Source organism: Aythya ferina (assembly GCF_964211825.1).
Source record: "Aythya ferina genome assembly, chromosome: 27".
NCBI lineage: Eukaryota > Metazoa > Chordata > Aves > Anseriformes > Anatidae > Aythya > Aythya ferina.
Window position 1 is genome coordinate 4,148,094 of NC_140310.1, and position 24,028 is coordinate 4,172,121.

At 51.2% G+C, this 24,028-nt stretch overlaps 2 protein-coding genes across 2 annotated transcripts in view; one reads left to right on the top strand and one right to left on the bottom strand.

The window, feature by feature from the left end:
- Nucleotides 1-535: 535 nt before the first annotated feature.
- Nucleotides 536-2,377, top strand: PBDC1 (polysaccharide biosynthesis domain containing 1). Its single transcript, XM_084499683.1, has 6 exons — nt 536-608; nt 729-794; nt 1,384-1,443; nt 1,583-1,723; nt 1,806-1,917; nt 2,095-2,377. Exons 1-6 carry the CDS (start codon nt 594-596, stop codon nt 2,190-2,192), a joined length of 492 nt encoding a protein of 163 aa, XP_084355809.1. The 5' UTR covers nt 536-593; the 3' UTR covers nt 2,193-2,377.
- A 676-nt stretch (nt 2,378-3,053) lies between these two features.
- XPO7 (exportin 7) overlaps nt 3,054-24,028 on the bottom strand; it is a 32,704-nt gene continuing 11,729 nt past the window's right edge. The window contains exons 7-28 of the mRNA XM_084499684.1: nt 23,691-23,856; nt 23,055-23,128; nt 21,540-21,659; nt 21,182-21,328; nt 20,215-20,387; nt 18,947-19,140; nt 17,752-17,857; nt 16,321-16,456; nt 15,292-15,365; nt 14,072-14,176; nt 13,544-13,598; nt 12,272-12,380; nt 11,943-12,049; nt 11,634-11,722; nt 10,807-10,914; nt 9,619-9,701; nt 8,840-9,054; nt 7,613-7,751; nt 7,153-7,313; nt 5,243-5,341; nt 4,932-5,059; nt 3,054-4,764 (exon numbers count right to left, since the gene is read on the bottom strand). Coding sequence (XP_084355810.1) covers nt 4,671-4,764; nt 4,932-5,059; nt 5,243-5,341; nt 7,153-7,313; nt 7,613-7,751; nt 8,840-9,054; nt 9,619-9,701; nt 10,807-10,914; nt 11,634-11,722; nt 11,943-12,049; nt 12,272-12,380; nt 13,544-13,598; nt 14,072-14,176; nt 15,292-15,365; nt 16,321-16,456; nt 17,752-17,857; nt 18,947-19,140; nt 20,215-20,387; nt 21,182-21,328; nt 21,540-21,659; nt 23,055-23,128; nt 23,691-23,856 — 2,682 coding nt within the window. The 3' untranslated portion in view covers nt 3,054-4,670. The remainder of the gene's footprint in view (nt 4,765-4,931; nt 5,060-5,242; nt 5,342-7,152; nt 7,314-7,612; nt 7,752-8,839; nt 9,055-9,618; nt 9,702-10,806; nt 10,915-11,633; nt 11,723-11,942; nt 12,050-12,271; nt 12,381-13,543; nt 13,599-14,071; nt 14,177-15,291; nt 15,366-16,320; nt 16,457-17,751; nt 17,858-18,946; nt 19,141-20,214; nt 20,388-21,181; nt 21,329-21,539; nt 21,660-23,054; nt 23,129-23,690; nt 23,857-24,028) is intronic.

Genomic DNA, 24,028 nt, shown 5'->3' on the forward strand with positions numbered 1-24,028 from the left:
TCCTGTCCCATGTCCCATCCCTTGTCCCCAAAACCCATCCCATGTCCCGTCCCCTGTCCCTGTCCCCATCCCTTGTCCCTACGTCCCATATCCCGTCCCTGTCCCCTGTCCCCAAACCCTGTCCCCATGTCCCATTCCCTGTCCCCAAAACCCATCCCTTGTCCCCTGTCCCCATGTCCCATATCCTGTCCCTGTCCCCTGTCCCCATCCCTTGTCCCCAAACCCCATTCCTTGTCCCCAAACCCTGTCCCATGTCCCATCCCTTGTCCCTATACCCCATTCCCTGTCCCCAAAACCCACCCCCTGTCCCCATCTCCTGTCCCATGTCCCATACCCTGTCCCCAAACCCCATTCCCTGTCCCCATATCCCACCCCCTGTCCCCAAACCCCCCTTTCTGTCCCCAAACCCCCCCTTTCTGTCCCCAAGCCTCATCCCCTGTCCCCATATCCCACCCCCTGTCCCCAAACCCCCCTTTCTGTCCCCAAACCCCCTTCCCTGTCCCCCCCCGTCCCCGTTCCCCCGCCCCGGACGCGGCCCTTTTGGGGGGGGGGTGGGGGCGGGGCCGCGCCTCCGTTTCCGCCGTGGCCGCGCGATGGCGGCGGCGCTGGTGGGGGCCGGGGGGGGGGGGGGATACGGGAGGGGGTCCTGGAGGGGGGGGGGGGTCCGGATTTGGGGGGGGTCCGGTCCCGGTGTGGGGGGGGCTCTGAAGCCGCTTTTGCCCCCACAGGGCCCCGGGGAGGCCGCGGCGGCCGCTCACGCCCTGAGCCTGCCGGCGGAGGCTTACGGCAATGATGTGAGGGGGGGGGCACGGGGGGGGGGCACCGGGAATTTTGGGGGGGGTTTGGGACATGGGGGGGGAACCAGGGGGCGAGGGGGCGTCAGGGTTTATTTATTTTTTTTTTTTTTGGGGGGGGTTAGGGGGTATTTGGGGGTGGGGGGGGTTGGGAGGGGGGGTTATGGGGTGGGGGGGGAATGGGGGGGTGATGGGGGGGTAATGGGGGTATTGGGGGGGTTGGGGCCTGGGGGGGTATTGGGGTGGGCTGGGGGGTGTAATGGGGGGGTCTGTAGGGAGAGGGGGGGTGTTGGGGGGGGTCTTGGTACTGGGGGGGGTCTGGAGGTGGTGTGGGGGGGTTGGTATGGGGGTGGGGGGGGAATGGGGGGGGTTTGGGTATTGAGGGGGGGGTCTTGGTGCTGGGGAGGGGGTGTTGGTATTGGGGGGGGGTCTTGGGTATCAGGAGGGGGCATAACTTGGTGCTTTGGGGGGGTCTTGGTACTAAGGGGGGTGTATTGGTGTTGTGGGGGGGGGTCTTGGGACTCAGGAGGGGGTCTCGGTGCCGGGGGGGGGTCCCCACAGACCCCTGACACCCCCTCTCCGCCCGCAGCCCAACGTGGAGCTGATGTGGGCCATGCGGGCCTACCAGCACGCCGAGGTCTACTTCAACGTAAGGCTGCCCTAAATCGGGGAGGGGGCCTTTTGGGGACCCCCCCCTGCAATAAAACCCCCCGAAACCAGCTCTACGAGGGGCGTTTTGGGGAGGGGGGCACGGCCCTGAACCCCCCCCCCCCCCCGTCACCCCGTAGCTCATCTCCTCGGTGGACCCCAAATTCCTGAAGCTGACCAAGGCGGACGAGCAGATCTACGGCGACTTCAGGAAAACCTTCGGCGACCTCAAAATCGACGTCCTCGACCCCGAGGAGCTCAAATCGGAGGCGGCCAAGGAGGTGGGCGCTTTGGGGGGTTGGAATTACGGGGCTGGGGTCCTGGCACCCCCCCCAAATTTCCCCCCCTTAATCCCGTCCCCAGAAGTGGCGCCCCTTCTGCATGCGCTTCGAGGGGGTGGTGGAGGACTTCAACTACGGCACCCTGCTGCGCCTGGACTGCAGCAAGGGCTACACGGAGGAGAACACGATATTCGGTGAGCCTGCACGATGTCCCAAAACCTTATCCACTTGTTTTTAACCCCAAAACCCCCCCGGACCCCGTGCCATGCCCTGCGGGGTGGTAACAGGGTGGGAAGAGGCGAGGCTGCGCCCCCAGACCTGCTCCGAGCCCCCCAGACCTGCTCTCAGCCCCTTTTTTTCTCTTCTCCCAGCCACCAGAATCCAGTTTTTTGCCATCGAAATAGCTCGGAACCGAGAGGGCTGCAACAACGCCGTCTACAACAGCGCCAAGGAGCCAGCGAGGGCGTGAGGACGAGTTCGGCTCCGCTGCGTGCCCCGTGGGGTCAGCCCAGGGGCTGCTGCCCCCTTTTTTTTGCCCCCATGGGACAGGGGCAGGAGGAGGCAGGACAGCGCAGGGCATCCCGGCCCTCCTGCTGCAGTGCCTCGGAGCTCAGGCTCTGCTTGCAGACTGTAAATAAAATGTTTTCAAAGCCCTCTCCTCGTGCTGCGGGTGTTGGATGCGCCCGACCCGGTGGTGGTGGCAAGAGGTTTAAGACCTAAAGGTTTAGGGGCTGTTGCTGAACCCGCTTTGGTTTCACTGCCGTGGTGGCAGCAGGATCCAGCACTGCTGCTGGAGGTTTAGGATTTGGGTGTGAGCTACCAACTTGGCTCTAAGGGGCTTTGTGACCCGATAAATGCCCATGAAACCCCAATAAATGCCATCAAACCCCAATAAATACCCATGAAACCCCAATAAATACCATCAAACCCTGATAAATGCCCACCAAACCCCGATAAATGCTCATGAAACCCCAAGAAATGCCCACCGAGCCCTGATAAATGCCTATCAAACCCCAATAAAGTCCCACCAAAACCCAATAAATGCTCATGAAACCCCAATAAACACCCTCAAAACCCCAAGAAATGCCCACTAAACCCCGATAAACGCCCATGAAACCCCAATAAATGCCATCAAACCCCTATAAATGCCCATGAAATCCTGTCAAATGCCCTCAAAACCCCGAGAAATGCCCATGAAACCCCAATAAATGCCCGTGAAATCCTGTCAAATGCCCTCAAAACCCCGAGAAATGCCCATGAAACCCCAAGAAATGCCCTCCAAACCCCAATAAATCACGGGGCCCCTCTCCCAAGCAGAGGCCAGCCCAGCTCAGTAGAAACCATTGAAGTTTATTTGCAGTCACAATGCTTACACTGTATGCAGCAAACACCCTTACAAGTCAACCAGCAATCTGCTCACGCGAAAAAAAGGACCCAACACACAATCGCCAGAGGAAAGAACAAACAAAAAAAAAAAAATTAAAAATAAAAATAAAGGGGGCTCGGGTCGGAGGGGGGGGGGAGGAATTAAGAGTTAGGTGGCGTCTGGGAAGAGAAACTGAAACCCTAAGGACTGAGCGTCTGTGGGTAGAGCTGAGCAAGAGAATGCACACGACTAGCAGCAACAATAGTGGAAAAAAGTACAAGGCAAACAGGTTCCCTCCCCCATCAGCTTTCCTCTGTCAGTAAATTTTTAATATCCAAAACATTTATCAGGGTGACTTAGAAAAAAAAAAAAAAAAAAAAATGGAATCATTTGAAAGGGGAGGGAAAAGGGGGAGGTGGGTTTGGGGGGGGGGTGTTAAATACTTCATGCTAGGCAAACCTTGTTATTAAGAACCCCGGGCAGCAGCCCCCGTGCCCCGGCTGAGAACCCACGCTGGGGGCACGAAGCTCGCCCTCGGCCCCTCAAATCCTCCTGTGCCTCCTGCTTGAGTGAAATGGGGGGGAAAAGAAAAGGAGCAGGGTCCGGGGAGCGCGTGGTGCCAGCCCCGGGGCTCGCCCGGAGGGGAGGCGAGGGCCCGGGAGGCAGCGGGGTGAGGAGGGGACACGGGGGGCACTGCTACACCGGGGGGGGGGGGACAGGGATGGGAGAGACACCCACGAGCAAGCACGAATGGAGAAGATCACGCGGCATGGCTTCGAGTTCCTAATAACAAGGGCAAGACGGTAACAGGAAGTCGTGATTTCGAGGGGCTGAATAAGAAAAAATATACATTTTGGAATTTTACAATGCTTTTTTTTTTTTTTTTGTCGTCTTTTTTTTTTTTGTTGGTTTTTCTTTTGTGTTTTTTTTTTTTTTCCTTTTTTTTTTTTTCTTTTTTTCCTTTTTTTTTTTTTTTGCTTCTCTCTACGCTTGTCACTAAATATATCTCTGCACTTTCACACACCCACCCCTCGCCCAGTAAAGCTTCAGGCCTGCAGGACACGCTTTCCTCACTCGCATACACAACCCTCACGCCAGCACCGGTGCACCAGGACTCTGTAAAAATTTCAATCACACTTTTTTTTTTTTTTTTTTTACTCCTTTTTTTTTTTTTTTCTCGTTTTTTTTTTTTTTGTTTTGTTTTTTTTTTTTAAACTGAGTCAATATAAACCTTGTTCAAAATGTTATGAAAAAATGTACATGTTTATACAAGGCAGGCTGCAGCAGAGCGCTGGCGTTCCACGCAGACGTTCGGGTAGGGAGACGCTGGATTCTTGCACCTGGCTTTTTGCCCTTCCACCCCCTCCCACGGAAACAGAAGCACCCTGCCCCGGTGAGCTCAACCACCCCTCCTGTTCCCTCCTCCCTCGGGACGTGGAGTACGGCCAAAGCGAGCGCCGCAGTCCAGCCCTGGGGAAGAGCAGGGATTCGAAACGCCCTCCTTTTCTTTCCATCGGAAACGGGAACCCCTCTGGGCCAGGCCAAAGAGATGCTGCTCTGTACAGGTGGAGCTGGGAGCCGTCAGCTCATCATGTCGTTGCTGTTGACTCCGTAGGTGGAATTCTTCATGGAGTCGTTCACCTCTCGCCGGAACGCTGACAGGTTTTGGGTAAACCTGAGGGAGAGGCAGCAGGGCAGCGCGTTAGAGCACGAGGTCGCCCGCTCCTCAGGGGGGTTTTGCTCTCTGGGAGGCTGCCACGAGGTGGGCTGGACCCCCCCAGCTGCATTTTTTGCATTAAGCTACGGGCTGAGCACAGCCCCGCGGGTTTGGTGCGCACTGACCTGTCCCTGTTCTTGGTCAGGAGGTTGCGTTCGATGCCTTCCATGAGGTTCTCGAAGCAGAGGTGCATCGCCTGCTGTTTCTCGGGAGGCTGGCTGTTCACTATGCTGTTCCTCAAGTCAGAGAAATACTGCAGGAGACACGAGAAGGCCGGGTTAACTTCTAGAGGAGCAGCCAGCTTGGCTTTAGGACGCAGCAGGAAAGAGGGAGGACACGTGCTACAGCTCTTTGGGTGGCTCCTGGTGCCCTTAAAAACCCAAACTTAATGGGATTCATTAGAGCTCCAGCCGCGCGGGGAGCTGGGGACGTTTACCTTCTCGTTGAGCAGTATCAAGCCGAGCAGAGGCCGAGACATTGACCACTGGTTCCTGCAGTCCTCAAAGATGATGATATTCAGCACTGTCGACAGCATCTGGAAGAGGGAAAAGGAGGCTTAGAAGCAGCTCTGGCCTCACCAGGACACAAACCGTGTGCTCAGAGCACGGGTTCACCCCCACGGCTTCCTTTCTGCAGGAAGAAAACCTCCTGGCATCACACACGAGGCCACAGCTGCCAGGACGAGCCCCCCCTCTGAAAGCTGGCTGGCTTCTGATCCCTGCCACAAAGCCCAACAGCGATGGCAAAGACTCTCAGGCACCGAATTTAAAAGCCAAGCACACACAAAGCAGAGCTGGTGCTCGTTTAACGCTTCCAGTGTCACCTCCTGCAGGAGCCTCAGTGCTGCGGTACTCCCAGCAGCAGGGGACACGAGGAGGAGCCCCCCCAGCTGCTGGAGAACTCTGCACTGAAGGCACACGTAGGTGGCGAGAGGTGCCGAGATATTTATTCCTGACACAACCTACCCTGCCCCAGGGCAGCCAGGGGAAGATTGAAGATGAGACAACTCCAACGGGGCAACAGCAAGAGCTTAAATGCTCCGAGAGCATGCGAGCACACGCTCCGGTGCCCCGAGAAGCTCCCTGAGTCCATGCTCGGGTGTCTGTGATCCCTTCCGTGGCCTCATTAAGGCAACAGCAGGAATTGAAGCCAACATCTAACCTGCTTGCTTTGGGAGATGCAGTTTCTCTTTTATCCTCGGAAAACGCCAGCTTCTGGCCCCAAAAGAGCCGGCTTTACTTCGCATTTGATCTCCCAGCAAGGATGGAACAATACTAACAATGCTCCCTGCTTTCAGGTGGGAGTGGTGCTGACACTTTGACAAGTACCAGCGAGCGAGCTTGGCTACTGCTGTCAGAAAGGCAGCGAGCAGTGCTGCTGAGAGGCAGCAGGAGGCAGATAAAAGCCTTCTGCTGCGAGGTGTGGATGCTCAGATCCCAACGCAGGGCCCTCTGGAGCTGCAGAAGCAAAACCTGTGCGAGCAGCAGCTTCTGTCATCAGCAAGTGGCACACGGAGGTGCCTCAGCTACAGGGTGCGTGGAGGTATAAGCTGAGCTGAGACTGATCTAAGCAAGCACAATGTCTCAGCTCCCTACACATCCTCTGCCATCGCACGTGCTCCTGACCAAAAAAAGACAAAACCCAGCAAGCTCTGAGCCTCTCAGAGGCGTGCAGATGGAGGCAGATGGCAGATGTGCTGCCAGCTTGTACAACTCCACTACCAAACTCACCCTGCAGAGGCCTTTCTGAATTCAGGACCGAGCAGTGCCAAGGCAGCACGTGCTCCAGCAGGCAGCAAAGCTAACCTGCCCCTGCTCCCAACGTGAGAGCTGCAGCACAGATTTGCTCCTCTATGCTGAAGTCTGAGCACAGCCTGGGTAAACACGGGGACCCTGTGGTGCCTGCTCTGCTCCGAGCACACGTGTACCCCTGAAATGTTCCAAGGTGTTTAAACAACTCGTGTTGTACAGCAGCAGCAGGCTGCGTGCTCTGTGGCTGGCTGGATGCTGCCTGGCTTCCTTTCCACAGACTGCCAGCACCACCTGTAACTACATTTCTGTCTTTACAGACAGGCAAAAGCTCAGTTTTGGCTGCTGAAGTGGTGTCCTTGCAAAGGGAGAACCACGGCCCTGAAACGTGGCTTTGAACCAGACCTACCATATGATGAGTGCGTAGGATTTTCTGGCTAGTGCTGCACCTCTCCTTGCTCCTCAGGAAAAGCCCGGAGGTCTCGAGCAGGGAGCACGCAGCCCCCGTGTTACATCACGCTAAGCCAACTCGGGGCTTATCAGGGAGTTCACCGTGCCGTGCCACAACAAGGCTCTCCCCTCCGCCTTCGGTCTTTACCTGCTGAATCATCTCTGGGTGCTGCTGCATGATGTGCAGGAACCGGTCGCTCTCCTGGGTCAGAGGTGTGGTCCTCTTCTTGGTGCTGCGAGACAGCTGCTTGAAGAGATAGGTGACGATGTGGTCCAAACAGGAGCAGCAGCCTGTGCAAACCATGGTGTCTGCAGGAAGAGGGAAGATGGAGATAGTGGGACGTCGCCAGCGTTTACCTTGCTCAGGGAAACACCACCACTTATCTGGGTCCTTTTAGGGACTTGGCACACCAAAAGCTGATCCTAAAATGATCAGCGACTCCTCGCTGACACATCCCCTATTTCTAGCTTCAGCAGGGGTGAAAATCCTTCTCAAACCCATTCACAACATTTATCTCATCTGTTATCTGAAACACCAGGCACTTGAAGCAACCCAAATCATTCCAAATCAAAGCCCGAAGAGCGTACCAGAGAGCAGGGGGAGTTACCTAGTGCAGTGAGGCCTTCTGAAATGGAAGAGAGAATATACATGATTACATGAGGCTCCAGACTGGCAATAAAGTTCATGTGGTCCTGGGTGAGAACTTCCAGCAAGGAATAGTAGGACTGGCTGAGTTTGGGATAATCCTGCAGAGAAAGAGAGAAAGGCGTGAGGCCTCTTGCCTAGCCTGTAACCATCAGCTGCTTTCTGCAGTGCCTACCCAACCCACTCATTAAGGAAAACTGCTTACCGGATCTCCTGGAAGGAGAACAAACAAACCTCTTGCTCAGAATAACTTGTGAGCCAACACATTTTTCCCCCCCGTGTCTCCCACCAACTACCTTTCCAAACAGGCTCCGGCAACAACGGCCCAGCAGGTTCCCAACACTGCTCTATCAGAACATCTTTCCCCGCTGCTTCCCTCACCTACAGGGAGTGTTCACGCTGCCTACTGCCAGCGCTGGAGATGCAGAGATAGGAAAAGCTCTCCAGGTGTCTGCTGCAGCCTGCCAGATCACCTACAAATAGGCAGGCACGGTGCTGGGCTCAGCAGGCTGTGCTGCTGATTCTTCCTGCAGCAACCCCCAGATTGGGGGGGCTCTCCTGGCAGCCCCTGTCTCAAGATTTTCATTTGAGCTGCCCACGAGCTGCGTGTCTCAAGAGCAATGGTTTGGCTACCAGCACATTGGATTAAGAAGGTGCTGAATGCAGTCACAGAGGCAGCAGCAGCTTTCAGATCCTGCTACGAGACGAGTAAAGACTTGGGAGGAGCATGCTGCCCTCTCTCCTCAATATTTTGAGGACCAGGACTGTGCTGAGAGGGCCTCAAAGTTCTGCTGTGAAATGGATTACTGCACACGAGGCAGAGATCTTCATTAAGCAGATTGCACTGAGATCTCTGCCCACAGGCAACACAGGGAAGAGCAATCCTTCACTCGCAGGAAGCATTTTGCAGGCAGAGAAGCAATTATTTTTGGTAACTGCTTTGCTGAGACTTGGAGCGTGCCCTACTGGAGAGAGGAGCACCCTTGGGTGCTGGGCTTGCAGCCTTCACGTGGGCCCTGCTGCTGCACAGTCCAGGAGCTGCAATTTCCTGCTGGCCCGTGCCTGGCTGGGGTTCCAGGAGGCACGGAGCTCATTTGTCTCTGTGATTAAAGTTTTCCTTTACCATCTAATCTCCCAACCCTGCCTTTCCTAGCCGTGTTTACGCTGCTGATCACAGGTGTGGGCTTACCAGGAGGTCGCTGTGCGGGATGGAGAGCAGAAGCTTGATAAAGGTTTGCAAGGCGTTGTCCAGTGCATCATCCCCGTACAGGCGGAAGACCCCGAAGTTGACGTAGCTCCCGCTCAGTGCAGCCTTCAGCATAGAGAAGCAGATGGAAATCCCCTTGAGCTTCAAGGCGTAGACTTGATCCTTTGGGACCTCCCCAAGCGTTAGGATACGATTTCCTGCACGAGCACAGAAGTGGACTCAGTATTTCAGCAACCACATCCGAACCCCTTCTCCCCCGGGGGGGCACAAAAAACACAAAAGGAGAGCCCTAAGGAGCGACCGAGGAGTCAGCCACCAGCACCAAAGACCTGTTATTTCCCAGGCAGCAGTTAAGGACCCCGTTACAAGTTAAAAGCTCTACTAGGAATCGGGGAAAACATCTGCGTGGAGTTTTGCTGTGGAAACAGGATGCACAACGCCAGGACTGCTCTCCACTTGCTTTGCAGGTCTGCCCGTGTCACCCCGCAGGCTCCCGCGGGGCTCAGCTGGGTTTCCTGCTCATTGTTGTCACTTTCCTCCTCGTTGGAGGAGCGTGGCAAACACCCTGGTGGTTCTGCCTGCCTGCCTACCCAAGGACTTCATGCAGAAGCATCTCCCTGGCTCTGAGCATGCACTCAGCAAGCGATTTGGCACTGCCTGCCAGCCCAGGGTCATTCTCCGAGCTGGCAAGAGCCCAGCCCTCACTCCCCAAGCGAGCAGAGGAGTCAAGTGCATCCCATCCCCACCTGCTGGGCACTCACCATACGTAGTTATCATTTTACTTGTTTCTCGGAAGAGCAGGATGCCGTTTGGTGAGGACACATCGAACTGCAGCCGTTGGGACCTAACAGGAAGGCAGAAAATAAATCAGATTTCTAAGAAACCTGTGGAGGAAAACAAAGCCCACGCACCAGGACCTCCAGGTGCTGCTCTGTGCCTCCTCCCCAGCTCCCCGAACACCCCTCTCTGGTGGAGCACTGCTGCTCCTTCCCACCACCAGGCAGGGCACAACCTTCTCAGGGACAGCCGAGCTCTGCTGTTGCAGAAGAAAGGGCCTCTACGTCACGGCCATGAGGGATATTACAAGTCTGAGGCTGGAAATCCTGGCTTGGCAATAGTCACTAGGCTACTGCACACAAACACAGCGAGCAGCTTGGAAGCCAGCATTGTGGGGCAGGCTGACTGGCTCCTATTCATAACCCGACCGAGAGTTCAGAGCTTGGCATTTCTTCCCCTGCAAGCGAATAGATCTGAAAACTGATGTGCAGCGAGCTGTCCGCTTCACCTTCGGAATAAATGAGTGTATTCCAGGAAGGTTGCTCCTGCTGCAGAGATGCCATTCAGCTGGGGTAAACACTGTGACAGCACAGATTCTCAGCAACCCTGAAACGGCTGCGCCTGAACCTCGTGTCCTTTCCACTTGGCTGTAACAATGGTCCCTTCCTACAGGGCTGTGTTCAGCTGGCTGCAGGCCGAAGCAACGTCTTGGCAGCCTTCCACTGCCAGATTAGACAGCCTCTGAATGATCTGACTAGCGTCAGAGTACCTCTCTGCTGGCAGAAAGAGCTCGTGGTCTAAAGCAGAAGTGGTCAGCTGGCTGCCAGACAGAACAGCACTCGTCTGATTATAAAGGCAGGTTTTAAAAATTAACCCAACTCGCCTGCTTCCATCTTATGGCTCCAATCCTTAGAAAAAAATGCTAAAGGAATTCAGAATTCTTCCTGATCTCGTCTCCTGGTCTCACTGACTGACACAACCGCTATCTGGGAGCTATCAGATTTTCCTCCCAGCTGAAACAACGCCAGCTTTGCCACCTCCCACCCCTGGCAGCCTGCAGAGCATAAATAGATGGGAGCAGAGAGCACACAACTGGGCATCGACACCCACGCAGTGGCTGAAGGAGCAGCCAGCAGGCAGACACACATCCCTGCCAGCCCGGGGGCTCGTACCTGTTGTGCACCAGCTCAGCCATCAGTTTGAGGACGGGCGTCGTGCAGGCTGGGTCGTGGTACCAGAGCTCAATTGCCCGCTGCAGAATCGGCATGTAGGATGGGTAGCTGCGAGGGGAGAGCTAAGGAAGGAATTTTGGTGCTTTGTGTGAAGAAGAAAGGTCACAGCTTTAACCAAAAGGCACGTTTTGGGCACTGCATCCAAGCCTTGCAAAGCAGCTGGTTAACAACACAAGGCAGAGCTGATGCTGCTTGCCAGGGTCTGCTTTAGCAGGGAAAAAATCTTAGGTCCACTGAAGGAATTGCACTCACACTTCTACTAGGACAAACCAAACCAAAAAGGTTGTGGACAAAAGGGAAGACACACAAAATCTGTCAGTGCGGCAGACAGCTGACCTTCACCAGCTAAAGAGAAATTTGGAGTCCAGATTCCGTGCTCTTTAAGCAGCGATGCTCTCATCAAGAGGACAAAGACACCAACTACCACTGGCTTTAGTGAGCAAAGGTTTTGTTGCTGCTGAGCTGTGCGTATCCCACGAAAAACCACTGGGTGTTACAAGTCAAATCTCTTCAGGGCCACTTGGAAAACCCCAAGGATTCAGCTTTGAGTGGATTTCTAGGTTGACTTGGTTGCAGAAAAACAAAGTCAAAGCTATTTTGGGGCTTACAGACAGGACACCATGTACTAGAAAAGTGAAGATTCCTCTTTTCCCACCGCAGCCAGGATTTAGCAGGGAACACGGAGCATTTGGATGCACTCAGACGGAGCTCCCCCCACCCCAAAGGACAAGGTGGCTCAAGTTCACAGGCAACAAACGGAAGGATACATCCACTCAAAGAGCATCATGAAGCTGGTCTTGGCATTGAAGGCAAAGGCTATTCCCCTCAGGTCTCTCACCAAACCAACCAAAGTTCTCTGCGTTGCAAAAGAAGCGACACATTAAAACATGACACACGAATGGATCTTTCCCTCCCCGGCTCCACCAGCCCATGGCCACGTCCCTTCCTCCCACCCCAGAGAGGGAAATGGTCTCCCTCTCTCTGCAGGAGTTATTTATTCCCTCCTGTGTGGCTGAATTGAAAACCCCTAAGAGTACAGAGAATATGGATAGCTGGGAAGGTCCTGCCCAACTTACTTTTGCCTCTTGTTCATTGAAAGTATTTGTGCTGAACATTTGTGCCACGGTCTCAAAGGCAGCCGTTAGGGGAAGCATGAACTGCTCGTACTGATCCTCATCTTCCCCTGAAATAAAAAAGAAATCAGGAGGAAATAGACTGCACATCCCTGCAGATCTGCCTGTGCTGAGACACTCAAACACTGGTCACCCACGCAGCTGGAGGCGAGGAGACCACGCTTCCAGACAGGTTATTTGTTATTTATCACCTCCAACATCCAACTTGCAACACGCAAACCACAAAGTCGTCACTTTGCTCTGGATCTCAGGAAAAAAAAACTAAAAAGTACCTAAATCCACCATGAGAAGACGCCCAAGTGCAGTGTAGAACGTAGTCCGACATCTCATGTCAGTCAGGTTAGACTGATTGTTAATGCCCAGGAAGGAAAAGTGCTCACTCTGCAAACAGAAGAGAGGACACAGGTTAAAGGGGAACCACCTGCTCGAAAAGGCTCCTGCATTAGGGGCTGGGTTGGATGGATTCTCCTGTCTAATCCCCATCCTGTGCAGGGATGAGGACAACCAAATTCTGGGTTGTCTCGGAGGAGGTGCCACCAGAGGGCAACACGCACCGCACTGGCTGCCCACGGAGCTCTCCTGGCTGCAGGTAGCAGCACCATCACCTTCCATCTGGGGATTTCCCGGGACCCAGTGAGCAAGGAAGCCTTGCTTTCCCTCCAGCTCAGAGAAACCATCTGTCCCTCTTAGTCCTGTGGACCCTCCAGGTGCTAAAGCTGCTGGAAATCGGCTTCTGCAGACAGATCCCTGGTTACCCTGCCTACAATCCCCACGGGAAGAGGCAGCCCCAGGGCAGTTTCTGGACCAGGACATGGGACTGTGCCAGTAAAACGTCCCCCAGATGAAGGAACACAGTGCCTCGCCCAACCAGTCCATCCAAACCTTCTGGATGTGGTTGCAGGAGCCCTATCAGCACAGCATCAGAGCAGTCAGTGACCACGCGCTCCCAGAGGTGAGTCCTAAATCTGATGGGCTCTGCTGCTCGCTTCTGATCACTCCTTCTGATGTTTTTGGTTTCAAGTCACTGTTCCAGATCCGCACAGGGAGCACCGTGCTAGCAGTGACCACGGAACAAGGCTGCTGTCATCCTCACTGCTGTGAGTGACGGCACTCCCTCCAAATCAGCACTTTTGGACTGAAAGTTGGGCATGAAAATTTGCTTTAAATTTCATGAACAGCATCACTGCTCTCATAAACAGCATCACTCCTCTCTACCTGCATGTGCAGTGATATCATCTGCCTCCCATATTTCCCTCTGGAGATGGCTGTCTTTTGGTGAGAGCAAAGAGAGCCCCACATTAACCCTTCTGGGATGAAAGGCACCACAAAATTACCACCTCTCAAAATTGAAGGGCAGGCTTTGAACAAAGAGAGATGGGACAGAGATCCCATTTTCTAGAGGCTTCCATGGGTGTATGAAAGCATCTGGGAGACAGGTCAACTTCAAGAGGGTGTCCAGGTGTTAAAATTAGGGGATTACCTAAGCTGCAAAAAGGTCGGGGTAGTTCTCTGTGAGACAAGAAGCAGGAGGAGAAAGGACTTACCGTGTGATTGTTCAGCATGAACTGCACGGCGCTCAGCTTCACCAGCTTTCTAACACTGCTGTATGTACAGGCGGCGTTAAGGAAGCAGCAGAGTCAGCAGAAAACCTCTCGCAAGGCTTGCAGAGCACTTTCTGGGGCAAAACTGGAAAGGAACTTAAGTCTATTCTATTAATATGTTCTAGGTTCTCTTCCATGTGTTTCAAGAGCAACTCTTACCAGGCTGCAGAGGCGTGCAGTGACTATTTTCATTTACTCTGGCAAGAAGAATAGGAAGGGTAGGCTATGACTGTGAGCAAATTAATGCTATGGATGGTGAGCTACAAAGCAATTATGATCCACAGTAAAAAAATCCTACAGTACTAGAGCCATCCACTGTAACACAGCACCTAAATAAGGCACTGACCAAGCACTTGCACTCTGTTACCTTCTCGCTACCCAAAAGGTGAAGGGGTTCAGGAATCTGGTAGGTGCAGAGTGCTCCTGAGCACCTGGGTTGCTCTTCCCTCGTGCTGCAAGCGTCCTGCACACCCAGAGCTCTTCCCAAAAGGATATCCAATGGAGAGGTCATTGAGCAGCTGCAGTGTCTTGGAGGTGATAGGCTCGCACCGACCCCAGTACTTCAGGTTGGTGATGCTACGGAAGAGGACAACAAGGAGGGGTCAGAGGGGTTTGCTCGGCTTCCCCGTTTGCTGTGCGGCGGATTCTTCCAGGCAAAAAGTCACCCAACATCATCAGCTCCACCCTCCACCGAAACCACAGACATCACAAGCCACAAAATATTGGTATAAAATCACTGTACTTACATTTGGTTGACTAGAAAATTATCCTTCAGATAATCTTCACTACTTGGGTCCCAAGCTACACTGGCCCATACCCAGGCCCTTGGAATTCTGTGGCACTCCAGGGCTGGTTTCTGCAGCAAGGGTAAGAGAATTCTGCGGCAGTGACTACATGCAGACGTATGCAATTCTGCACCTGCACCATCCACTGTCAGCTGCAGAATTCTAGTAGCCCTTGCTTCTTCCAGGAGAGCCACTTCACCCCTTGCGGATGCGCGAGGGTAGGCAAAGCCCCGTGAGGGTAAAAGAGGGGGCGATGCTACAGAAATTAAGGGGCGGGGGGCAGAGGCTGCACGTCTCCAGGCGCACGGCACTGGGATTTATTCAGCCCTGGAGCTAGTGAAGTGGTTCGAAATGCTGGTGGAGGCTGCCAAAGGCATGACAAAAAGCCAGGCGATGGGTTCGGTCCAGAGGAGAGCTGCCAAGGAGCAGGCCGAATAGGGTGTCCAGCAGAATTGGAGAATTTTACAAAGAATTTAGGGGAAAAGGACTTGCGCTACTCTGGTACTGACCAGCACAATTTGCATGGAAAACCTTTGAAAGGAGCAGTCCCCTCCCCAGAGAGCTTTCGTGGCTGGTGATTGGCAACAGTCAAATGAACAGGGCACGAGTACTTGAGGCTGTCCCCTCTCTGCCTCTGGTTTTACTAAGCAGGCACTGGAAAAAGAATCCTTTATCCTGGCGTGCGGCTTATTTTTGTGTCTCCAAAGCCCAGGCTAGATCCACGATGGATAAATCAATCCCGGAGGCTGCGCGTGATTTAAGCCCCTGAGCACAGCCTGTAATTCTGGCAAGCAGCCAGACGTTATAAGCTTCAGACTCAACAACACTCCCTCATCTTCCAGTTTTCCTGGTAACACCTTCAGATAAACCCTGGAAGCTCTGGTGCCTGCAAGCAGGAACACTTACATTTTCCCTATGAAGACGCTCAGGACCATGGTCTCGTCATTCAGCCCCAGGACCTCTGAGAGACGGCGGTACAGCTGGAGAGAAAAACAACACCAATTTATAAGCTGCCAACAACACAAGTAATGATCGAGGATTATTTGATTTTCACTCGGCCTCAAATTGCAGCTCCCAGCCCTGGGAAGGTGTAAACTCGGGGCTTTCCCATCCGAAGCAAAACAAAGCAGAGAGATGCTCGTGAGCTGGTGAACACCTGCCCTGATCACTGCTACCTCTTTTTGAGAAGGTCGCTAGCCACAGCACTGTCACAGCAGCTTCTAACGCTGTTTCCAGAAGCTGGGCACTTGATTTTCCTAGGGAAAGGAGACGTAACTGTGCTCCTCCTCACACAGCTGCATGAGGCACCTTACTGAGTTTGTCTGGAAGCCTAATCCCCTTGTCACACCGCTGCTCTGGAGTCTCCGGGGGGGGACAAAAGGCCACAGGCTACTGGAAGGGAAGAGAACCAATTTCTGCCACATGGACGTTCCCATTCTTTACATCATTTTTGAAGCATTTTGCATCTCCAAAGATGCAAAAAGGCATTCAGAGTCCAGCACGTTTAAAACTACCTCATAATTAAGAATATGGGTATTTATCTTCACTTCAGAGCTGAGGAAACAAGGCTCAAATGGAAAGGTTTGGGCTCCTCAAGTGTTTATGTATCGAGTGACTTTCCCATGTATGTGGGTTTAAGGAACTCGTTTGAAGTCACAGAAGGAACCAAGTAGGTAAAACCGAACCCAAATCTCAGGTTCTAGGCTACTGCCATAATCACTGGCTCCTTCCTCAGGCATAGAGAGCACAAAGACAGCTCGGGGTTTGCAATAACACTGGACATACACCTAGGAAACAGAGCAGACAAGTTGCAAATATTTCAGCCATCAAGAAAAGGAAACAAGCAATGCCACCTGCTTTCTTTTTTTTTTTTTTTTTTTTTTTTAAAAGTGGGGTTATTGCTGCACCTGGCGTGAAGACACAGAGGGAATTTACCTTGGAAGACTTCTGCACCTGATCTCCAATATAGATCTTGCGGAACTGCTCGAAGAAGCTGAGCATGGCAAGCTCCAGCTTCTCGTTCCCAGCCTGCGCCAGCCGCGAGTCCGTGAGGTTCATCAGCTGCAGCACCCTGGAGAGGGGAGGGAAAAATCAGATGTTAGTGCTGCTGGCCACAGGGAGAGCAAGGAGCTTCTGGCACACGGTGGTGCTTCCAGGCTGGGTGATTTTTACTTTCTGCACTGTTTTGGGGCAATAGCTGACAAAACTGACAACAAAACGCTGACTAGGGTGCATTTCTCTTCTGTGCCAGGCCATTAGGAGGCTTTTGTGTCCCTTTTAACAGGGATGCAAGGGGCTTGGTTTCAATTTGCTGCAGAAGCGAGCTTCAGGTGCTTTAGCACACTGACCCAGAGACTGGCCCAGCTTGTTCTCAAACCCACCAGAGAAACCAGTGCCTGCTCCACGCTCTAAATGACTCCCTCCTGGCTTTTACTGGGCGCCCTGTGGGAACAACCTGTGTGCAAGGGCAGTGCCAAGGCCCTGCACAAGTGGACCTTGCTGGTGAGGAAGGGGTGGAGGGATTGCAGGGCAACATGTGCAACAGAACAGGGGGCAGAAGAAATGATAGCCCTTTTTGGCAAGTGCCACAAAGCAGGGAGGGACAAATACAGTATAAACAGATTGCTCTGAATATCTATCATATTTACTGGCACGGATTGCTACTGAAATACATACAAGATCTCACTATTTCCCCCTCAGTAACTCATCAGCTACTTGGGAAGCCAGTGCTGGATGTTATTTGTTAGCCAGGGCTCCCCAACAGGCCAGCTCCCTTACTTTCACAGGTTAGCTTCTCCTCCTACCCTAGCTTCCAGAGCACAGCAATCAGGCTCTGGACTAAGAGGCATTTGGTGTGACTCGAGGTAGTTCATGACCAGTAGGCTACACATTCCCACATCCACCTAATAAGGCTTGCACTGCAAAGGATTTACAAACCCCCAAATCCATCAGGTGTTAGAAGACAGCATAAAGTTTTAACAGCTATAGAAAAAACTATAATATTTGGGATATATTTTAGGACAAAGCCCATTTTGGATTATTAACGAGGAAAAAGACTCCCCCCCACCCCAGAAAAGAACCATCGTGCATTTAATTCTACTCCAATGCATGCATTTAAGCCCAGTATAAATTCCTTTTCCATGCTCTTCCCCTCTCATGGTCTTTCTTACAACCCAGACCTCCCAATTTAGTCAAGCTACAGCAGAAATTTGTGGCAGCGCTGGCTAGAGCCACAATCTCTTCTCTCAGGATGGCCAATTCTGCATTCTTTTCAGTGAAAAGAGGGGAAGAGCATGGTGGCAGCTTCACGATAGCAATTCTTCGACTTCAAGAGGGTTGCAGCTAGGAAACAGTCAGTATCCCTACCGACAAACCAACTCGCCATCCATCGCATCCTGCTCATCCGTGCTGGCGAACGAGACCCTACCACCAATCACTGCCCCGATAATATAGACGAGCCACGTCAGGCGCCCTGAAACCAACAGAGGACATCAGAACCAAGCACGTCACACAGTACAAGGAGGCAGCTGGGGAGATTTGCAGTTCAGTTTGGCAAAGATGGGATTCCCCAGGAGTTATCTTTCTGCTTTCGTGCCACCGAAATCACTCAGTTCTCCACTTGGTGGAGAGGAGGCACGGCTTTACTAGAAAAAGGAACCAGAACGCCAGGTCTGCCTGCAGGATTTTCATTATCTAAAGCTGTTCCACTGCAGAAAGCCACTTTTCTTGCAAAAGTGCATTCTGTGCATTTAAACCCGTGGAGCTGCCAGCAGGCAGCGTTATTCTTTCACCAAACACACGTGGCTGATGGAGAAGTCAACGTCACACGGCGTTTTGCCCACACAATATTGCACTGCGTTAGTTCAGACACTATTGCTTCAGAGGGAAGCTGCAGTTTCTATGGTTGTGCTGATGTGCCCAATTCCTGCAAGGAAGGATAAGCCAGCTAGGTTATTAGAGAAGGGGCGTAACACAGCTCCACCTGAGCCTCTGAAGGAACTGCTTCTGTAAAATTCCTAAACCAAAGAGGTGTGCAAGTACAAAACCTGCATGCAGAGCCCACCCAGAGCTGCAGACAGACACTCTCCTTCAGACACTGGCACCAGCTGAAAATCCTGCTCCCAGTTATTCATTATCGACCACCAGCTGGAGGCTTTTGCTGTGTAAGCAGTGGGGAGGTTCAGATGAGCACCCCACGCCCTCTCTCAGCCCAAATCAGGTCGGGCAGGTGGTTGTGGACAACCCGTAGATTGGGCAACATCCTCCTAACTCGTCTCTGAGAGACTGGTCAAGGAGATGACTCAATAATTTCCCCCAGGAGTTGTGCAGTCAGCTGCAGGACAGCAACAACAGCTTCAGCCAGCGGTGCTGTGTGTGTTGGGAGTGTCTGTCCCCAGCCAAGGACACTCAGCACCATAAAGCACCTCCCCAGGGGAACACCTGCAAGATCTAGCTCCCCGTTGTACGGTGTTCACCAGGAACGCAGGATTCTGGAGCAGTACCGTGGAGGATGGGCAACCCACTGCAAGCTTGCAGGTCGTTGCTCCCCAAATGAGCTCACCTTCTTGTACAGCAACATCCATGGGGCTGGCAGTGGCGCTCTGCAGCAGCTCCTGGTAGGACTGGGCTGACTGGTCGAAGAGCTGCACGAGCAGAGCGCAGGTCTTCTCGTACTCGCACCGGCCGATGGTGGAGAGCTGATCCAGCTGCTGCTGGACGAGGCCGGTGTCATCCAGGGGATCCTCCAACCCATCCCTGTGCAGCAAGAAAGATTAGAAAAGGAATTAAAACGCCAAGACGGCCTAACCCGTAACATAAGCTTGTTTCTGTCTGGCTGGAGACACTTTTCTGAGGCACGCAGCAATTCCAGTGAGGAAAGTCTCTGCCCCTAGTGTTTGTCGTGATGGAGAGCTACAGGCTGATGTAATAATCTGACCATTACCGGAGCCATAAATCAGAAAAACATGCGTGGTTCAGGTGGAAGGGCCATCAGGAGCTGGGATGAGTAAGCTCCCCTTACATCGTTATGTTTGAACAGAATGTGCAGAGCCAAGAGCAAGTTCTCTGTCTGGCTGTCTTTATATAACAAAGCTTTCCATCTCAATGCTTTAGTTTCCTTTTCCTCTAAATACATTAACCTCAATACTAAATGCTATTGTGATCACCCAAACTAAATAAACCTGCTGTTCCACCCATGCATTGTTAGACAGCTAAGAAGGGCTAAGTCAATCCGTCTTCCCTTGAAAGAGGCACTCACAGATTATTTTTCTATACTTGACCATTTGTTTTCATCAAATACACACAAACACAAGGTGGAACTCATCCCACACAAATACAGGCACTGCAGCAGAGTCCTCCAGGCTGCATTTACACTCAAAGGAAGAAAAAAAAAAAAAAAAGGTACTTTTAGGTCTAATTTATGCCATCCTGCAGCAGATACCTAGGAATTAAGTGAATCATTTTGCATACTTATTCCTCTCTGTTACGATGGCAATTCAGAGTGTAAATGGCATGCTGCAGCTGTATAACACTGGGTGAGATGAATTCCGCCCATCTCCGAAACCACTCGGATCAATCTCAACCATTTTCGACTGACTAAGGTCTAAGGAAAAAAAGAAAGCTGTAAAAAAAAGCGCACATTTTCTTTTGTGTAAGACAGAGAATATGCAATCTAGGTAAGTCTCCCTGAAAAACCCCTCGGTGACTCACTAAACTTCCTGCAGTCACATCCATTTTGGAAAGACAACTCAGAGCAGAACAGGCTGGAGCCTTCTGCACCAGGTTCTGGCGCCTGCAGCAGAAGCGCTGCCATCTCTCTGCTTCCCTTACCTCAATATGATGTGCACAGATTCCAGTCTGGATGTGATGTATGCTTTTGTGACTTCTGGTGTGTACGTTTCCAGCATGTGAGGCTCTGTGGCTTTCACGTAGGGCACCGACGCCGCCAGCCGCTGCCACAAGCTCAGGAGATAGTGAACGCTGTTGGGAGCAAACTCCCAGTGCTACCGAGAGCAACAGAAAGAAAAAAGAAAGGAAATCAGCCACTTGTGACTTGGCTATTTTATGCACATTGCTTCGACTTACACAGCACGTAGAGGGCATCATCTAAAAGCTTTAGTGATGCGGCTGCCAATTTTAACAATGAATTTCAGCACCTCAGTTCAAAGGGCAATCAGTAAGGAGTGAAGGATGCTGCAGGGCTGAGCCAAAAGTCTTTGGTCCCAAAGTTCTGCTGAGCTCATCCTGTAGCATGCCGCAGACAGCTCCCCAGACAAAATGTATGCTTTAAAACCATTCTCCAGACACTGACTTTGTTAAATTTTGATATTTACATAAGCTATAACATTTTTTAGCCATATTCTGTGCAGTGGTGTGGTTACAAGTTATACACTAGTGGAAACCTCAGTGGGAACATGGCATGATATTCCTATTACTAGTGATGCTGGCAACTGCATTTTTACAGTGAAGCGATACTTAATTCTAAAAATAAGCCTTTTTTTTAAACAAGTTGTGATTTTTTTTCCCCCTGCTAGGGCACGGAAAGACTCTAGAGGCATAGCAACCCTGCCTTCCCCCACACACTGTTCTTGTTCCATTCAGTAGGAATGCACAGAATAATCAATGCTACACTGCAGGATTCTGTCACAGATACTGCAGGGCTTTTTTTGGTTAAAACAAACAAAAATCGACAAATCTTCTGCAAAATAAGGGGCTAAGAATTGACAAAAGGGTTATCATTTTGTTTTAAGAGACAGCAGGGGGAATAAAGACCCACTGAGGGCAGAGGATTGTGTACCTGTAGGCTGGTCACGGTGAAGTTGGCGATGAGCCGGATGACCTCGGGATAGTTCTCCACCTTCACCAGCTCTCCCAGCTGGTAATTGCTTTTCAATCGTGCCAGCAATCGGCAGAACTCATGGTAGTTATTTGGGTCTGACAAACTCTGAGAGGAGAAAAAAAGGAGAAGGATTAAGAAACAGCAACAGGAAGAGGCACGGATTTATGGTGGAAGAGTAGAGAAAGGAAAAGAGCAGCAAGACGTTGCAGCCTTCTCCCAGTGCCACAGGTGGGATGTGCATTAGGAAGTATTTTTGGTGAAGGAATTTGTTGCAGAGGAAGCAGAGAATCCCACTGACTGCATCCAAAACACTCACCTGTGGGTTTTCCAGTATTCGTTTGACTCCATCAACAAGGTGAGATAGAAACTTTGCTCTTTCTGCATTGTTGAAGAGGGATCTGCGTACGGAGGCTATCTGCACTAAGCAGGATAAAACCTAAAAGGGGCAAGAAGAAAAAAGGGAGGGATTAGAATACTACAATGAACACCGTGTGCTTGCTTTTCATGACAACAAATCATTTAAGTTCCATGCTCATGCCACACATCAGCTCCTTCAGTCCAAAAGAGGACTTGAAACAACAGCCATCATCTGCAATTCTGTGCAGTCTGCATAAAAACATAGATACAAATTACAGGAGGGATAAAAGCACAACACCCAGAGGAACAACATCTCTGTCCTGACAGTCAAAGGTGTGTTGCAAACTCTGCTACGTGCCCTCCAAAACACAGATTTCTCTGAATGAAGAACACAGAGCACAGAAGTCTAAAAATACGCTAGCAGAGGAAGGAAAAACGAGTCAATTTTACACAGACTTGGAAAAGCATTCGCAGATGATATGCAAGCCTCTGAAATTTAATTGAGAGCAAATTCCAAAGGTACAGGTGCAGGAGTGAATGGCAGGAAGGTGAACGGGGCCACGAATAGCAGAGAGAGGTCAGTTATGGCCACTGCTCTGGAATCCTTATCAGGAGGCAAAGCCCATTCCCCTCGACCAGCGTAACAACTACCTGCCTCACCCTGAAGCCCCTTGTTGTTGGTGGATCTTACATTTAATGATCAAAGACTCGGGACAATTAAAGGCTTAATTGCTTCGGATTTCTGTTCAGCAACAAAAAAAGAAGTCTCTCGTGAATATCTGAGGCTCTAAATTCAGAATTAGCAAGTAACCCTTCAACGTAATGAGCAGTGCTGAGAGTCTCAGTGGAAAAAGTTCTTCTGAAGGACCCTTCCCTTCGTAGCCAAAGGGCATGGTTTCGTTTTAACATCAGTTATGAAAAATATTTATCAGCTAGATAAATGCCCGGCAGGCAAACTCTTTTTTTTTCCAAGAAGAAATAATAAAACTTTTAGTTCAGTTGTGCTGTTGGCCATTTCATCCAACTGGGACATGGCCTCGTTTTAAAAGCATGGGAAGAGAATTATGAATTACATTCCTCGCTTGTGCTCCCAGGCTTGGTACCTACGTGCAGCATGGTTTTAGGATCAGCTAAGTGATACTGTGGAAATAACAAGCTGCAGCTCTCAAAAAGGGCTTCCTGGCAGATTTAGCACAGACTCCAGGCTACGCAAGGATAAAAGCAGCAAACTGGACTTCCAACAAACAAGCTGCTCTTAGGTCGCTTCCAAAACCTGCAGGTGCATGAAAACCACCAGCAGTGGCAGAACCAGAGCAGCCTCCCCTTTGTTAGGGGATCACAGGGCAGTGCCAGCAAAAGAAAGGAGCTGTCTGAAGCCATCCTGTGACATTTTAACCACCCGTAAGCCTCCCAGGTGAATCCTACAACACCTTCTGGTAGCTAAGTCAGTACGGAACATAAACACCAGACTTACCAGAGGAGAAAACGAAGGAGGGATGGAATGATAGAGGTCAAAAAACAACTGAAGGGTCGAAGAATCCAAGAATGCTGAAACAGAATGGAGCACTTTACTGACAACACATCCTTGCACTGCTTTCTACACACCTAATGCTCATCTGTCCAGATCAAGAATGGCGTGCATACTCGGCATGTGAAGGACTACACTCAAAGAACATTTCCAAAGGATTTTTACATTGTTTCATAACTAAATTGGCTTTCCCAGAAATAAAGTTACCCCGTTGGTACTAAGATAAAATTACAGGATAGTATTTTTAAAAAGCAATTTGTAAAATGGCCTGCAAAATGACTGGTGAGAAAAGCAAAGATGTAAAGAACAGGTCCTGAGTTACTATTTATATATTTTTATATAAATATGTGTGTGTATTTTAAACAATTTACTGTTTCTTGAATCGGCAGGTTAAAGACTGAGAGGGTAAAGGAGCGTTTGTACAGTTCATGATAGGCAACTCACACTGGACTGCATTTGTAAAAGCTGGACTTTACATCTGGCATTGTATGCAGAAGTTTAAGTAAAGAGAAGGCTTTGTCAAGTCAGCCCAACTTCCAGCTGATACGCTGTAGATTAGCCCTCTTCCTCCAGCAAGGTTACCTGATCTCCAACTGGTTGGGATCTGCACTGTGCAAAGATCATCTGAGGACTCATCTGTTGACGTGCCGATGAAATCAAAGTTCAGGCAATTATGCGTGAGCTTTAGAAGCTGCATAAGCAGACCGTGCTGGCTTTCATCATTCAGGTTCAGGTTCTTCCCAGAAGCCTGTAAAATACGGTGGATTAAAGAAGTGAAAGTAAAAAAAAAAAAATAAATCAAGTGATGGCTGAGAGTGAGACACTAACTCACCTTCAACAGGACACGGCAATCCTAAGGATCATATGCCACAGGCACCAACCCATATTTTTATCCCATATTTTTACAGACATGTATTATC

Coding starts and splice junctions, on each gene's coding strand:
- PBDC1 (XM_084499683.1), top strand. Junction 1,444..1,582: donor ACGCCGAGGTCTACTTCAAC/GTAAGGCTGCCC, acceptor GTCACCCCGTAG/CTCATCTCCTCGGTGGACCC. Junction 1,918..2,094: donor GGAGGAGAACACGATATTCG/GTGAGCCTGCAC, acceptor CTCTTCTCCCAG/CCACCAGAATCCAGTTTTTT.